General features: G+C 39.4%; 3 protein-coding genes across 3 annotated transcripts; 2 read left to right on the top strand and 1 right to left on the bottom strand.

Moving 5' to 3' along the window:
* Positions 1-237: 237 nt before the first annotated feature.
* Positions 238-5,067, top strand: ddx52 (DEAD (Asp-Glu-Ala-Asp) box polypeptide 52; the record flags this gene model as incomplete). The annotated part of the gene is made up of 15 exons (XM_079566978.1): positions 238-387; positions 541-757; positions 991-1,130; positions 1,212-1,397; positions 1,484-1,627; positions 2,186-2,297; positions 2,374-2,446; positions 3,005-3,208; positions 3,287-3,377; positions 3,781-3,903; positions 3,977-4,127; positions 4,295-4,370; positions 4,449-4,520; positions 4,604-4,891; positions 4,999-5,067. 15 exons carry the CDS (start codon positions 238-240, stop codon positions 5,027-5,029), a joined length of 2,058 nt encoding a protein of 685 aa, XP_079423104.1. The 3' UTR covers positions 5,030-5,067.
* Positions 5,068-6,891: 1,824 nt separating this feature from the next.
* rpl23a (ribosomal protein L23a) lies at positions 6,892-8,870 on the top strand (the record flags this gene model as incomplete). The annotated part of the gene is made up of 5 exons (XM_079566998.1): positions 6,892-6,961; positions 7,484-7,664; positions 7,834-8,010; positions 8,496-8,565; positions 8,811-8,870. 5 exons carry the CDS (start codon positions 6,892-6,894, stop codon positions 8,823-8,825), a joined length of 513 nt encoding a protein of 170 aa, XP_079423124.1. The 3' UTR covers positions 8,826-8,870.
* Positions 8,871-9,298: 428 nt separating this feature from the next.
* Positions 9,299-15,596, bottom strand: birc2 (baculoviral IAP repeat containing 2). Its single transcript, XM_079567000.1, has 14 exons — positions 15,540-15,596; positions 15,189-15,276; positions 13,959-14,654; positions 13,603-13,883; positions 13,012-13,302; positions 12,029-12,317; positions 11,006-11,105; positions 10,753-10,831; positions 10,636-10,681; positions 10,301-10,543; positions 10,117-10,215; positions 9,891-10,046; positions 9,765-9,806; positions 9,299-9,678 (listed from the first exon to the last, which is right to left on the bottom strand). The coding sequence occupies exons 3-14, from the start codon at positions 14,050-14,052 to the stop codon at positions 9,485-9,487; spliced, it is 1,914 nt and encodes a 637-aa protein (XP_079423126.1). The 5' UTR covers positions 14,053-14,654; positions 15,189-15,276; positions 15,540-15,596; the 3' UTR covers positions 9,299-9,484.
* Positions 15,597-16,321: the final 725 nt, after the last annotated feature.

The following is a 16,321-nucleotide window of genomic DNA, read 5'->3' as shown; positions in this document are numbered from 1 at the left end:
ATCTATGTCACTTCCTCCTGTCGGTTTCCAATAAGGAAGTGAAACTATAAACATCACAAAAAAATGGCTAATCTAAAGAAGGCTCGGAACAACCTTTAGCAAAAGCTTAAATATAGTTATGTGAACACTTTTTTATGAAACAATGTTTTTTGTTTCCTTTTTGTTGTTGTCGCTTAGTAGTTCACACCACCCCCACACACCAGGTGGCGCTAAAGGGCGTCAGCGTTGGTTGGGCGGATGTTGATTGATGGCGTCTCTTCCGGTCACACTCTGCTCTCTCCACGCTGCCTTTGCTGCGGGATGGACGCGTTTGATTTATTTCGAAAACTTGGGGCTGGAGCTAAATTTGATCTGAAAAGATTCGGTCAAGATGCTGCACGGTTCAAGGTAATACATAAACAAATACATATTCATTTCAGTTGTTGTGGAATAAACGTAGATGTATGCTCCGAGTCAGAGTGTCAGCTCAATACAGCTGATTCAGACTAACTTGGCACAAACCTCAATACAATAGCTTTTCCCTCACTAATGTTGTTGCAGACACACAAGCCCAAAGAAACAGGTGTCTCAGATCCGTTCTCCTCGATCGACTACTTTGGGAAAGCCTCCGCAAACAAACCACAGGGAGACGACTCTGAGGATGACGAGGTTTTGAATGAACGTGAGGAAAGTGATGCAGGGGATAAGAGGAAGAGAAAAGTCGACAAAACGGATGTCAAGACAAATATGAAGAAAAGGAAAAAGTCCAAAGTCGCAGGTGAGTTGTAGAAAAAATGTTTGACCTTGCATTGACTTAATAGTCAAGTTCTCCTTTTGTCAAACATATAACTTGTTATTTTTCATAAAATAATTAACATTAAATATCATTATAGGCACTCATTTGAAGAACAATACTTTGTACTAACCCAACTTGCTTATTGTCAACTAGGCTAGATGTCAGGTGTCCATCTTGTGACGACAAAACGGTCTTAACAATTCTCCTCCCTAAAGATATTGCCGAACCAAACAAACCTTCTGGTGGAGAAGGAATTTCCTGGACATCTGATTTGGACAAAAAGATTCTAAACCTGCAAAATGGAGATAAGGAAAAGACTTCCCTCAAAAGGCTGAAGCATCTTCATCAGGAAAAGGTACTCAGAGTGACATGATCTTCTCTAATTTATAATCTTATCGTTTTATAATCCAAACCATTGTTATTTATCTCTGTACAGGTGAATCGTATCCGCGCTCAGCATCGTATAAATGTACATGGTTGTGATGTCCCTGATCCCCTGTGTACATTTGAGGAGCTTCAGTCTGAATACCGCCTTCATTCACGCATTCTTCAAAACCTTAATGATGCGGGACTGGACTCTCCGACACCTATCCAGATGCAGGCAATACCACTGATGATGCATGTAAATAAATACACATTTATTCTCACTTTGTATGACTGTCCTTTTGCATGAAGCGGTTAATTGGGAGCTGTTTCTTTCACCATCAGGGCCGCGAGGTGTTGGCGTGTGCCCCCACAGGATCAGGAAAGACTTTGGCTTTCTGTTTGCCTCTGCTCAGTCACCTGCAACAGCCAGCGAACTTAGGCTTCAGAGCTGTGATCATCTCCCCAACCAGAGAGCTGGCCACTCAGGTAAACGAGCTAACTTAACCACCTCATCCACCACCTTACACTCAAATGATAATTGCCAACAGCCGCCAACCAGAGGCTATAATCAAGTACATATGCATGAATAACTGTTGAAGTAACCGTCCTTCTTGGGGTACTGTTGTTTCATCACATAGTAGTAAATATTGTGCATGTGAGACGACAGGATGGTGATTGTGTATGTGTAAATTTGAGCAACTAAACTGATTCTTCTTGATTCATTTTATTTTGAAGTAATAGTACTCTTACTTGAGTAAAACATCTGTAAGTGACAAAAGCTTGAATTAAGTTTACTATTAATCATTCATTAACATAAATATTTTTTTTGCATTGTATCTTATGGATTGTATCTGGGAACAGTTACTCCATGCTCGCATACAAATTTCACAAAGTACTTTTTCACTTCTACATAAGTTGTTTTGGGTCTCTACTGTTTACTTCTTGTAAAATTAGCATCATGTAATGTTACTTCTACTTGAGATTTCTACTACCAACAAAGATAAATAAAAAATGATAATTTAATTGATTTTTTTTCCGTTATAGACCTACAGGGAGCTGCTTCGCTTGTCAGATGGAGTAGGATTTAGAGTTCACATTATTGATAAAGCTTCACTGGCGGCTAAGAAATACGGGCCACAATCCAACAAAAAATATGGTAATAGCTTTTTTTCCCGTTAAAATCCTGGGCACAAAAAACTGTTCTTCTTGCTAAATTGCTTCTGTTTTTACAGACATACTCGTAAGTACTCCAAATAGAGTAATATACCTTTTGAACCAGGATCCTCCAGCTTTGGACCTCAGCAGGTAATGTTATTCATTTGTTTATGTGGGTTTAAATAAGGGCTGCACAATATCCTCAAATTACTGTTATTGCAATATTAAGTTGTCGCAACATCCATATCGCAAAAACACTCGTAATATTTCACCCATTAAATAGAATAAGATACATTTATTTTACAAATTATTTTTAGTGTTGAAAAATATCTAAATGAACAAAGAAACATGTGTTTTGACCTGACTGTAACTCTCTAGCTCGTTTCCATGGAAATGTTGACAAAAACCAAATATGAGCTTTAAATAGGTTAGGCCCTCCTCCAAATCCATGCTTTGATTACTCACTGTAAGAATAACATTTTCTGCATCGAGCTGGTCATTAAGAGCATGGTTTGTATTGCTAGCAACAGTATCATCCTTTGTTTGGTCCTGATTTTGTATATATTTTTTCATTCTTATTTTTATTTAATATTGACTTTTTATGAAATTGTGGTGTATTTTCTCACATTGTGCAGCCCTTATTTAAATGTGTTTCCTTGCTGTATTAATTAAAGTCACATTTATCGAAAACTACCTTTGGGCGTATAGTGTGGAGTGGCTTATTGTTGATGAGTCGGACAAGCTGTTCGAGGAGGGTAAGACTGGATTCAGGGAGCAGCTTGCGACGATCTTTCTGGCCTGCTCTGGTCCGAAGGTGCGCAGGGCCTTCTTCAGTGCTACCTGCACTGCAGATGTGGAGCAGTGGTGCCGCCTCAACCTTGACAACTTGGTGACTGTCAACATTGGACACAGGTTTGTTGCCATCTCTTTTCTACTTGTACAACTGTATAACAATTCTCCCCACAATTAAATTTGCCTTTGATACTTTAGAAATACAGCCGTGGAGACGGTACAACAAGAGTTACTGTTTGTTGGGAGTGAGGACGGCAAACTAGTAGCTATGAGAAACATTATCAAAAAGGTAAGAGTGTGTGATTGTAAAAATGTTTGTTTTAATTGTTCAACTCAATGACAGAAAACACTAGGGCTGCATAATGTAGTAAAAGAAATGTGTTTACTGTCTTGAATGTTGCGACAACTTTATTATTATTTTTATTATATTTCACAAAGGAATTTCAGCTTCAGAATGTTCTGTTAAACTTACTCAAAAATATTGTAAAACCTCAATGATTTCGCAAAATATTGTGGCTTCTTGCAATATTGATTTTGTGTCGCCTAACATTGCAATAACAATAATTTCCAAATTATTGTGAAACCTTAGTCTTCCACAATATCCTAATTCATTCATCTTTACCTGGAAAAATTAACTATATAAAATTGAAAGTGTACGACTCCAATTGAAAAACATTTTTGTGTGTTTTCAGGGTTTTCTGCCTCCAATGCTGGTATTCGTTCAATCTATAGACCGAGCAAGAGAGCTCTTCCACGAGTTGGTTTATGAAGGCATTAATGTTGACGTAATCCATGCAGACCGCACACAGCAGCAGGTAAGACTTAAAAAAAAAAAAACCCTCTTCATTATATGTGGCCTTGACGATGTGAAAATTCTATTTATTACAGAGGGACAATGTGGTGAAGAGCTTTCGTTCGGGTCACATCTGGGTGCTGATTTGTACTGCCTTGCTTGCCCGAGGAATCGACTTCAAAGGCGTGAATCTGGTGCTGAACTATGACTTTCCCACCAGCGCTGTGGAGTATATCCATAGAATAGGTGAGCAGTGTACTATGAATATATCACTTGTCATTGTTTTATAGCGGATCAAGGTAAATACTGCTACTTTAGGTTCAGAAAGTTTTCATATTAACATGAATGAGCTCAGCAATTTCCCACCAAAAATAAATTCTAATGTATTATATTGCACCTTTTGCTGTTATCAGGTCGTACTGGCAGAGCAGGCCATCTCGGAAGAGCTGTAACATTTTTTACTGAAAACGATAAGCCACTCCTGCGCAGGTACAGTATGTGGTTTCGTAAAAGAGAAAATAAACAGTTCACTTCAATTTAAAGTTTTGTTTTTCACTACTTTTATAGCATTGCAAATGTTATAAAACAAGCTGGCTGTCCTGTTCCTGACTACATGATTGGCTTCAAGAAAATACACAGGTAATGTCGACAAACTTCATAAGAAAAAAAGATATAAACAGACAGAAGTGATTTCTATGTTTTTTTCTGCATTGTCTTTATAGCAAAGTGAAGAGACGCCTTGAGAAGCAGCCCCCGAAGAGAAGCACCATTTGCACAACTCCACGTTTTTTGATGAAGAAGCAAAAATCCACGCAGAAAGTCAAGAAAAGTCCCGGAGATGGAGACCAGAAAGATGAAAGTCATTCTCAAAAAGGCACCAAGCAAAAGTCAACAGAAAAGACTGAAAAGAAAATTCACAAACAACAGAAACCGAAAGGGGGCAAGTCGGGAAGTGAACACAAGAAGGTCTCAAAGAAAATGGGATCAAATCTGGGAGCCAAAATGAAAAAGTAAGAAAACAGTCGAGTCAGTCACAAAGTATTAGTGCTGATTTGAGCATAGTACAGCAACTCTTTCAAATAATGTCTTTCTGACCAAATATTATTGTTTCCAACAGGAAAAAAGTGAAGATGTCAAAGACGCCATAAAGGGTTTTGATTACTTTTTTACTTTATTTGCCTAGAATGTAAAATAAACATTTTGTATATAAAGTCAAGTTGGTTTGGCATCTCATGATTTGTTCATTTGAAATAATCAAGTACAAGTAAAAAATTATGAGAGTGGAAGGGTTGCACTTGTTTCATTGAAAATTTAAAGAGAGCGTGAGTTTACATCTAATCCTCAAGGGTTTACAATATATCATGGATGTATGTGCTAGGGTGGTCCAAACCTTTTTTTTTTGGTGAAAAAATCACTGATCTGAAAGACTGTCAAAAGCCGCTGTGACATTGTTTGGCAACAATGATGTCCTTGCCTTAGAACTGTCAGATCTCCTCTTTTTGTGGGTAGTCTGGTAGTATTTGATTCTGATGATTCAGAAGAATCTTGACGGGTACCTTCTGAATCAGAGCAAGAGATCACAGCAGTGCTACAGCTTACTCCGAGGTGCTCTTGCTCCTTTTTGCCATCTCTCTGCGCCTCTCCAGTGACTCTTTTTTCCCTTGGTTATCCCTTCCTTTTTTTCTTGCCCATTCTTGATCTACACCTCCCATGTATCCTTTGCGGCCTTGCCTCCGTTGGGTGAGGAACTCAATCTTCTGGTAGTCCAATCAATTTGTCAGCATCTTGATGTGCAATGTAAAACAATTGATCTAGATTGTCACTGAATTGCTGTTCATTTGCTTGTTGTGTCTGAGATCGGCGCTTGATGGCTTTCTTCAAGCCTTGCCATTGTCTATGGACCTTCAGTAGCCTATATGTTTCCCTTCGTCATAGCTGAAAGCTGTTGGTACACCAGCTTTTTGCCAGAATGGCATCAACTGTGACACTGTCATTCGCGCACTTTGCTTGAGATCCTGGTTTCCATCTGTATGGTGGTGGAAGAAGACAGCAAGTGTTTCACGAAGTGTTGCTAGTTTTTGATCTGGTTTTCGGTTTGTCGGTTTCTTTACTACTGCACGCCATCTGTGTTTAAAGAAATAAGCAAGCATTAATAAAATCACACAACATAACTTGGTATTTGCCTTATTTAATACAATTAAAGCTGAAAAAAGTACTATGTTAACCCTTAGACATCCGGATTTCAATATTATAAATTGTAATAATATATTATTATTTCATATAATATATGATTATATATAACATTTCAGAAAACCCTGGACTTTTTACATCTGTAGGACTTGTTGGGTTCAGATGCATCTAATTGAAATTATTTTTCATCTATTATATATGGGAATACATTCATTTTAGACACTTTTGTTAATCAAATAACAACAAAAAAGAATGAATATGGGAATGAACAACTGGTCAATATACAAGAGCCCAAAGTTCTACGTATTTTACAAGTGTCTTGTAAAATCTTACATTTTTTTGGTGTTATACAGTCTGACAGCTGTGAAGATGAAGGACCTGGTGTCTCAGTCTTCCACTGAAAGAGCGGCTCAGCTTGTATACACCATGGTTATCCTAAGCCTACAATGCACATAGACCAGCACCACATCCATGTGCACAGCTGTTAACTTTTAATAGGTACTTCTTGTAGTACCTATAAAATGTACAAATTACAGGTACTTTTACTTTACTTAAGTACATTTTATGCTGAATACGTTTTATTTCACTAGGTTTAAGAGCCTGTATCTGTACTTTCTACTCCACTACATTTTTAAATTGGGTTAAAAGTATTTTATTTTCAAATTGACCTCTCTACGATGAACTGGTTTAGTCCCAGTTTAGAGGTTTACTTCTTTAGACCTAGTTTAGTCCGTGTTTGTTAGACCATAGACCGTTTAGGTTTAGTTCCTGTTTTTGAGGGACTCCTGTTAAATATCGCGAGACTTCAGAAATCTCGCCCATGCATTATACTTTTGGAAACCCCGGTTATTCTTCCTTTCTCAACATGGCACCGAAGGCGAAGAAGGAAGGTCCGTAAAGCTGTGAAAATATAGTGAATTAACTACCTTCACTGTAGTATTTATACCATCAGTAGCTCACGAGATACAAATACAGACAAGAACACTCTTTAGATGCGTGTCATTAAACTCACAGTAGCTAGCGTAGCTCAAAAATGTTGAGTAAACGCTGAACGTGTCTCCGGCATGACTGGGGAGCGTGATGCTCCTTTACCTAGCATGAAAGCTAACGGAGAAACTCGTGTTTTAATTACGTGTTATGCACTCATTTTTTAGCCATACAACGTTAAATACAACCGTGTCTTAGGATCAAAACGCCTGGTCGTGTTGGGCATGATCTGTTTTTAATTGTAGCAATAGCAATTGTCAAGCTGTCTGTCATTCTAACTTCTAAAGCGGTCTGAGATCATTTTTTTTTTTTTTTTTTTACTTCGTGTATGGTAGATTTTGCACGTTTTACATTCATTTAAACAGTATGAAACGCACTGGGCTCTTTATTCCACGTAATGAGTAATTGTCCTTCTACCTTTTCAGCTGTCCCTGCCAAAACCGAGGCGAAGTCGAAGGCTCTGAAGGCCAAAAAGGCTGTACTTAAAGGTGTACACAGCCAAAGGAAGAAGAAAATCAGGACTTCTCCCACCTTCCGTCGCCCCAAAACCCTTCGTCTCCGTAGGCAGCCCAAGTACCCTCGCAAGAGTGCTCCTCGCAGAAACAAGTACGTTTTCTTTATGCATTAGGTTGCAGTAACTCTAGCAAATGATGTTTTAAAGCGATCAAAGTATGAAAAGACTTGATTCAATTTTTTTTTAATACTGATGCATTCGTGTATTAGAATTTTGATGCTGTTGTTCTGTACATTGCCACTAAAAGTTTGTTTTTACTAGGTTGGATCACTATGCCATCATCAAGTTCCCCTTGACGACAGAGTCCGCAATGAAGAAGATTGAGGACAACAACACACTTGTATTCATTGTAGATGTCAAGGCCAACAAACATCAGATCAAACACGCTGTTAAGAAGCTGTATGATATTGATGTGGCTAAAGTCAACACGCTGATCAGGTAAAACCCCATTTAAGTTTGTGATTGGGGAAAAAAATGTAACATCAAGCTTTTTAGGATTGTGCGGTTTGCTTGTAATTATTTATATAGATGGGCAATATGTAGCGTAGATCAGGGGTCTCAACCTTTTTTGCTGCGAGATGGTCTTAAGACGCCATGGTGGCCAAAATACCAGTGATTTTACTGAAAACAGGTTCTTTTACAAATGTTCCTCCAGAATTCCATCAGCTCTGTGCCACACAAGATCAACTATTGGGGGTCATAGATGTCACAAATATAAAAAGTAGTTTGCAAAGACTGCACTCAAATAATTGTGAAGAAAGTATTAGGGGAGCTAGGACTGGAAGCTACAGGTTGCTAGATGGGAGAGATCAAAGCAATGCCAGCAAAGACGGGCAAGATTGCATTATTTGGGCTCTGACGAATGGTTTGTGAGAATATTGCTTGTTAAATATTTATAATATTTTTTTTTTCTTTATCCATAGGCCGGATGGTGAAAAGAAGGCATATGTACGCCTTGCACCTGATTATGATGCATTGGACGTTGCAAACAAGGTAACTTTTCTATAACTTCAATCCTTTAGTCCGTTATGTCTATTTAAAATAATCTTGTCATAACCGTTGGCTGTTTTTAATGCCATTTGTATAATTTTATTTGTGTGCAAATGATGACACTATTGCTCTGAATGTCTGTGATTGCATTCAAAGGAACCACTGATGCCATGATAACTCTTTATCTGTGTCAAACTATTTCTGTTAATGTTGTCTTAACAGCCTTTCTTTCTTCCTTCTTTTGACAGATTGGCATCATCTAAACTGTGGCTCGAGAGATGTGAAATAAATATTTGTATAAACTAAAACATTGTATTGTAATTTGTTTAGTTCTGCAAAAGTGATTGGTCGCAACTAGCAAGCCTTTCCCGGAAAACATTGCATAGTATCGCTACTTGAGTCTCATAATTTAAGCAACAATATTTGGGGAAAGCCTCCGTTGCATCGCAGCCCCTCATCCCAGAGTGATAGTGGGTCCCTATGCCTTTTGAGAACCTACGTTATCCATTATCTCCTGAAGTTGAGTTTTACTCTGCTCCACTGTGGCCCGCAAGATTCTTCTGCCAATCTGTTTAGTTTTAACCGTCTACATAGGTTTAATGTGAATGCGCCCCCACACAGATGTTCCCCCCAAGCACTGCTTGGGTAGTAAACTGATTTACCTTACACTGGTTTTCACAATACAAAGTTTTACAGGGAATTTTATTGAGTTCAGGGAAAACTACAGAACAGTGAATGACTGGAGTCTGCCTTGAGGTCAAGCTTGAATCTGAATGTTACTTGTTAAGTTCCACAGAAGACATCAAAGGCAGTTAAAGTGACTTCTATAAATGCACTCACAAGGCTTGTCACAAACTATTCACTTCGAAGCCTAGCTTTTAAAATGTGGCTTACATTCATCAACTTTAAGAAAATGCTATCACTATGAGAGGAATGTTCGGACAGTGCCTTTGACCAGGCCTCTGCAGATTGGGCACTTGCGTAGTGATGGAGCACACTCTTTGCACACCACCAGGTGTCCACATGGGATAAAGACTATGTTGACCTCTTTATCCATGCACACCTTGCAGGTTCGCTCCTCCTGCAAGCGACGCAACTGTTCCTCCATTGGAAGGTCTGCACAGAAAAGTTCACTCATCACACAATCCATTGTTGCGAGAATTAAATACTTTCACTCGACTCTGAGGTTGATTTAGTTTTACCTGACAAGTCTTGACTTGGTGATAATGCTTCATTAGATTGTGCTGAAATACAATTGCACAAATTGAAATTATTCTTTTGCGATGAGATAACTGACAGTTTCAAAAACATGACAATAAATCGTTTACCCATAAGATCTCTGAGCAGGTGGACATCATTTTTCTGGATCCAGTTACGGAAAACCTCGGCCGCTGCATTGCCTTTAGTGAGGACCAGCTCTATCAGTCTGGCAGTTTGCTGTTGTGCCGATGTCTGAGCCTGAAGACCGCTGTACTCCTCAGCAGCTGCATTATATAACACATTAAGAACGAGGTGTACAACATACTGAAATATTCAATGTTCTTCAGCACTTACTGAGAACATTCTGGTCTCTTAAATGCTCTAAAACTGGCTCAACACTCTTCAGGCGCTGGACCAGAGCAGCCTGGTGCCGCTTCACAAATGTGAATCCATCTAACAATGACAGCAAAGTTACTTGCATATGCAGTAAGTTACAAACTGTATAAGTCTTAAGACTTAAAGTGGAAAAGTGCCCAACCTGAGGCCATGGCTTCTGCCAACATCTCGCGTTCCTCCTCTCTTTTCTGGTCCTCCGCACTGAGCAGGTCAGACACCAGCTCCTGTACAGTTCGATAGTTTTCACCACTGGTCAAAATTTTACTCTGTACAGTTTGTTTGACAAGACTGCGCTCAAAGCCCATCTCTAAAGCTGATTTTATGACAGGCGTGTTCATCATGACAGCATCTTCAGAGCGTTCTTCTCCTGGAGCCAAATGAACTACTGTGACACATTCAATTTTTTAGATTTAATATTTAAGCAGAACGTATTGTTATTTATTATTTAGTGCAAAATCTATCATTTCTTAGACTTACCAGGAGGGTCGACAAACTCTCTGGAACCATCTCCATTCGTTAAGAGCTTTACAAAAGAAGTATTTTTAAAAAGATTGTTGTTTTTTGTGGGTATGAAAAAGATTTATAAATATGTACCTGCTCAAATAATCGAGGAAAACGAGCCTGAATTTGGTGAACAAAGTCCTGACCCTTTTCCTGTAGCAAATATTCACATCTGCAGAAAATCAGAATTATTATTACCGGTAAGTATTTTTTTTACAGATTCTTAATCAGGTTGTTGTATTTCATGCTGCTATGCAAGGGAGGGATTAATTTAGCAATGACAGTAAAGACCTGTCCTGAAAAAAAAAATTAGTTAGTAATATAAATTATTTTGCAGAGTTTTTACCGAGGAAACCACTTTGCGTGTTCTACCCAAGGATCGTCTCCTGATTCCCAGCAACGCAGACCTCCATCGCAGCAGAAACACTTGACATCATCATTGCGACCTGAAAAGTAAAAAACTAAAATTATTTTCAGGCTGCAAACTTTTTCTGCTGTTCAGTTCAAAGCAGATCAGGGGTGGGCAGTTGACTTTTGCGAGAGGCCAAATGAGAAACCTGAACTGAGTCAGAGGGTCGCGCCAACAAAAACTTACACCTATTTCTGCTAATTTTCTCTGATAAATTGCACTAAACTATGTATGTTGAATAACAGGTACTGGTAACTGGTAGAACTATAATAATCTGTAAAGAGTTCTTATTCTAAAGTTCTCTTGTCTTTATCTTTGTACCATCGCACAGAAAGCACCTCTGCACTTATCTTTGTATTTCCCACAAATGCGGATGAAGTGAAAGGGAAAAGGAAGCAATCAATGCACTTGTCATATAAATTAGTTAATATGACAAGATTAAGATTTTATTTCATCCCTTTCCTTGAAGTCGCTGCTTCGGCCCATTTAAATTATGAATGCAGGGAAACATTGTTCACCTGCCGTGACCCATGACCTCAGCAATAGCTAATGGCATGACAGGCTTTCCTTGTGCCTTGGTTTGTGACATCCATCATTCAATAAGCCTTCCGTTTTCTCAGTATAGCCCTCATACTCCATTTGTTGCTCATTGTATTTCACAGCAAGAAGGTCCCAAATTCGACTCCTGGGCTATTATTTGAGGAGTTTGCACGTTCTCCCCATGTTTGTGTAGGTTTTCCCCAGGTACTCCGGTTTCCCCTACCACTAAAAATATGTACAATAGGTAAATCATCCTGCCAGGTGATTCTGACCTGACACATCTGGAGATGGCCTACAGCGGCTGCTCCTATAGGTTGCCCCAGGGGCATTAAAGGATGGTGCAAAATACTATATTTTTACTGAAAATGCTTTGTGAGCTGACTCTGGGCATGGTTTGCCCAGGTCTGGAGTGATCCATACCGACGTAGTAGAAGCCAGCGTTGGCCAGCTGGTCGGGCCGGACAGGGATGCGTGAGGGCCAGTTGACAAAGGTGAGGAGTCTCTCTTCGCTCTGTCCCATGGACGGATTGGACACGTTGTTCAGGGCAGAGGATCCCGTCGATAGCTGCTGAGTGACTGCTCCGGAAGCAGCAGCTGTAGCTGCAGCCAGAGACACATTGTCGGCTCTGTCACCTCGAACAAACCTGCAGTTTGGGTAATGCCTTTGGTGTTCAGATACAGCTCTGTCGCCTGGTTCCCAGTTACTCAACTGTAAAAGAACAATGATCACTTTTTTTGTAATGCATAAACATAGAGCAAGACATGTTCCAGACATGACAAATACGATTGCATGAAAGCAATTATTTGACTGTAATTCTTCTGAAGATCTTTGTTTGAGTTAAAAGCAAGTTAAAAAATCCTGACCAAGTTTTGTAAAGCAAATTATCATTTAATCAGCATCTATAACAGGTGTCTCCAAGTAAATTTCACCGGGGGCGATGTATTGCAGGGCTCCATAAAAGCTCCAGTAAAATATGTTTTGATTGGGAAAATACTACTGAGGAAACATTTTTCAATAAATGAATAATAATGAGCCTGACAGGACTGTAACCTCGGCTGACACTTGCACTCGGTGGTGGTAAGCTACTATTGTAGTCACAGCCACCCAGGGGCAGACTGTCCATTACCACGTGTTTATGTGTTGTTTATTCCCTGATCTCTCCTTATGTCAGTGCCCTCTGCTGGACATGTGTGGAATTCTTTCCTTTCTTTATGTAAGCTGCTCCCTAGTGGCTGGAGTGAGCATTCTGGTTATTTTTTTAAAAATTCAAAGAGACATACTTTTTTTTTTTACATTCTCAGGAATTTGTGCTTTAAAAGTCAGGGGCCGAGTTGAACTCACCCCTGACTCGGCCTGTTGGAGACCCCTGATCTATAAGATCTAGAAAAAGCATTATTCTTGCCTGTCCCCCACAGCTGAAGCAGGCCACTCTGTCGCCCTGCCCCAGGTAGTAGAAGCCTGCTTTGGAGAGCTCAGCTGGAGTGATGATGGTGAGAGACCAGGTGTGAAAGGAGTCCAGGCGGTCCTGTTCTCTGCGCATGCTGGGGTTGTGGCATGTTGGCCTTTGATGTGACATGTCTTCGATACCTCTGGAGGTGAGGGGGCTCGACGGGGGCAGAGCAGAGAAGCCCATGTTTAAATAGCCCACAGGGTCTTCACCTTGGCCGCCTGATGCATTTGGAGCCGCTGGAAGCTGCAAACAGATAAAGGTTAACTTAGCTCATTTTTATTCACTCTTGATATCATCAGTTGACATGAGGTTGTTGACTTTGTGACTGAGCATAGACGCCACATCCTGAAACCTGTTAACCTCTTGACTCCCTCCAGAACCGAGCACATTTTCTCCAGTTCGGCTCTATCTAAATCTAAAAGCTTCTCGACTGGAGTCCAATGTCCAAAAATGTCTTGCCAAGATAATAAACTGCAGATATACTGACGTACAAATATCACAGGCATGTATTGATTAGTGTGGCCTTTTACTATGGGGTCTTACAGGAAGGGCTGGCAGAATGCGCAGAGGAGAGAAAGCTGAGTGGGAGGAGGACAGCAGGTTGGCGGTTGGTGGAAGGCTCTGGATGAAGGAGCAGGATGGAGAGAGCTGTCTGTGCTTTTCTGTGGGACAGTCTCCCAGCTGCCACCCCTCTGCCGTCACGTTACATCTGAAGCACTGCACACGGTCCCCCACTCCAGTGTAAAACCAGCCTGCTCGAGCCAAACTCCGCTCAGTCACCCCTGAAGCTGGGAACCGGGCAAAACTGGAAATGCGGAAGAGCTCTGGAAGGACATTTTCATTTGTTAAAGGTAAACGTAGCTTAAAACAAATAAAATAACCACTCACTGGTATTTTACCTGAGGAGTTGTCATATTGTAACTCAGGTGGTGGCCCATTTCTACACAGGCTCATCAAAAATTGATTGTTTTTGAGTTGAAGAAGCGTTTCCATTTAAAAGCAGGATTAAATTTGGGTAAAAGGAATGTCCGTATAAGGGAGAAAGGTTTGAGTATCTTCAACGGTCCTTCACTCACTCGCTCACTCTCACACACACACACACACAAACAATAAAAACTGATGAGATATGGCAAGGTTTTACCGATGTAAAAGCCCTTAGAGAAACACAAGTTCAACTTTAAAATGAATTTTATGAACCATCAGTCTCCTCACCAGGTGTTATCAACCGCCAAAGTACTTCCTCATAACCTCACAGCAAACATTTTGGATAGATATTCAATAAGTTATTATACTACCCATCACCTCAACCTGTATCCATATACACGGTAATAAAACTTATTAGAAACATATTAACGATGCATATGAACTTCAACATTATATGTAATGAAACTAAACCTAACTTGATGATAAATGATAAATATTTAAGACTTCACCACACACACACAAACCAAAATGTGCTCTCAAACCCCTCCCCCCGACAGGACATCCCCTTTGAAGGTGTCTAAGCAGCCATAATTAAATGGTGAAAGACAAAAAAGAAAAAAGTGATCTTCTTTGATGGTGATAGTTGTGAAATGATGAGTTCAGTTCAGGATCTGTAAATAAAAAGTATGAATGTGAATTCATTAACAATCACATTACATTATCTCATCATGAAATTTCCAGAAACAAAAATAGTACAAAGAACAATTCTCGGACAACACCAAAAAAAGTGATGTGATGAGTAATGGTTTATTAGAGTTAATAGTCTGAGAGGTAAAGTACTTTCCAGGGGATTCTCGCTTTTAGTCACCACTCCCCTATTCGGTGACGTCTACCATGATTTATCAGCATTGAGGCGTAATCCACTCTTCATCGACAACTAGTCTTACTATACTCAACTTAATACAGCCTGGTCTATTTACGCAGGTGTGCACTAGAGCAAATTTAGTGGGTCTCACGACGAGTCGTCTGTTATTGTTAGCAACAGCTAGGTAAGAATTGCTAATATTTTGACAGTCAGCAAGCTGATAGCCTCTATCACTATTACTGGAGTGTTAAATCACATTCGCTAAAAAATAATAGTACATAATGCAATGTGTAATTCGCTTTAAATATGAGTGTTTTCCTTTCAGGGATATGTCACTTACCGCGTCGTAATGTCTGAATAAAAGCGGAAAGTCCCGTTTCTCAGAAGCGCCTAGGTTACACTTCCGCTTCCGGTCAGGCTCGCGCTATCTCAAAATAAAAATACACACAGAAAAACATCAACAACTTGTTCAAGTTGATGACTTGTCAATGAAAAACTCTAAAACCTTATAATTAAAGCCCAGCAACTAAAAATAATTCATATTTATCCATCTACACTGTTTTATTTTTAGGCTACATTAATCAGTCATAAAGAACACAAGCCTATCAATCATGAAATGTTAAATCAAACAAGCCTTTTTTAACTAAAACCTACTTCAAAATAAGATATTAAAACCTAAGTGGCAACTTACAGAGAGAGATGTGGCGCTCACAGGACCGCTTTACCAGGACTATGAGGACAGATCGGACAGATGCTTGAATAGGGTAATGTGGGGTTTCCCAACTGTGCGTAACGCACACGCACTTGGTCTGAAGTTCAGTCCCCGAGCTGCAATTACCCGATACAGAAACTGACTGCATTTAACTATCAATTTCTGAAGCAAGAGGGTATTTTAGGTTTTAGTTATGTTAATCTGCCGTCCCATGCATTTACTGTTGAAGTAGCTGATTGTCACTTTTTTCTATGTTTCATATTTACAATATAATTAGGGGTAGTTACATTTACTAAAGTGCATGTACTTTTTGAAGACATTGTACATCTTGAAGTAGTTGTATAGTATTTTTTCCTTCTACTTGAGTAAAATTATAATGATGTAATTATAATGAAGTACATGTACTCTTGAGTAAAAATAATGGTTACCTTTTCTATTGTGAGTAAATATTTAAGCGGTAAATACTTCGTTTTGATCTATAAAGTGGATGTAGTTCATCTCGTGCATCTTATTCTTTAGAATTATTTAGCTTTTCTGTATTTTTCTTTGTGAATATCACGATTTCCACATGATTTTATGTTCCGTTCCACAGAATTTAAGGCATCATTGAAAATAAATCAGACTTTTCCACTCAGTTACTCACAGTACTCAAGCAACATTTTCAAGCACTTTTTTACTTTTACTCCAGTAACTTTGTACTCAAGTAAAATCATAACAAAATAACCATCCTCTTATTTGAGTAAATATATCCACTACTCTAC

This window comes from Gobius niger (assembly GCF_951799975.1).
Source record: "Gobius niger genome assembly, chromosome: 11".
In the NCBI taxonomy this organism is placed as follows: Eukaryota; Metazoa; Chordata; class Actinopteri; order Gobiiformes; family Gobiidae; genus Gobius; species Gobius niger.
This window is presented reverse-complemented; position numbering and strand designations above follow the sequence as displayed.

Bases quoted from the DNA above. Each gene is read 5' to 3' on its own strand.
- birc2 (XM_079567000.1), bottom strand. From the start codon at position 14,052: ATGGAAACGCTTCTTCAACTCAAAAACAATCAATTTTTGATGAGCCTG. The intron at 13,303-13,602 runs GTAAGACCCCAT...ATCTGTTTGCAG, and splicing joins GCATTCTGCCAGCCCTTCCT to CTTCCAGCGGCTCCAAATGC. The intron at 9,679-9,764 runs GTAAAACTAAAT...TTTTCTGTGCAG, and splicing joins ACCAAGTCAAGACTTGTCAG to ACCTTCCAATGGAGGAACAG.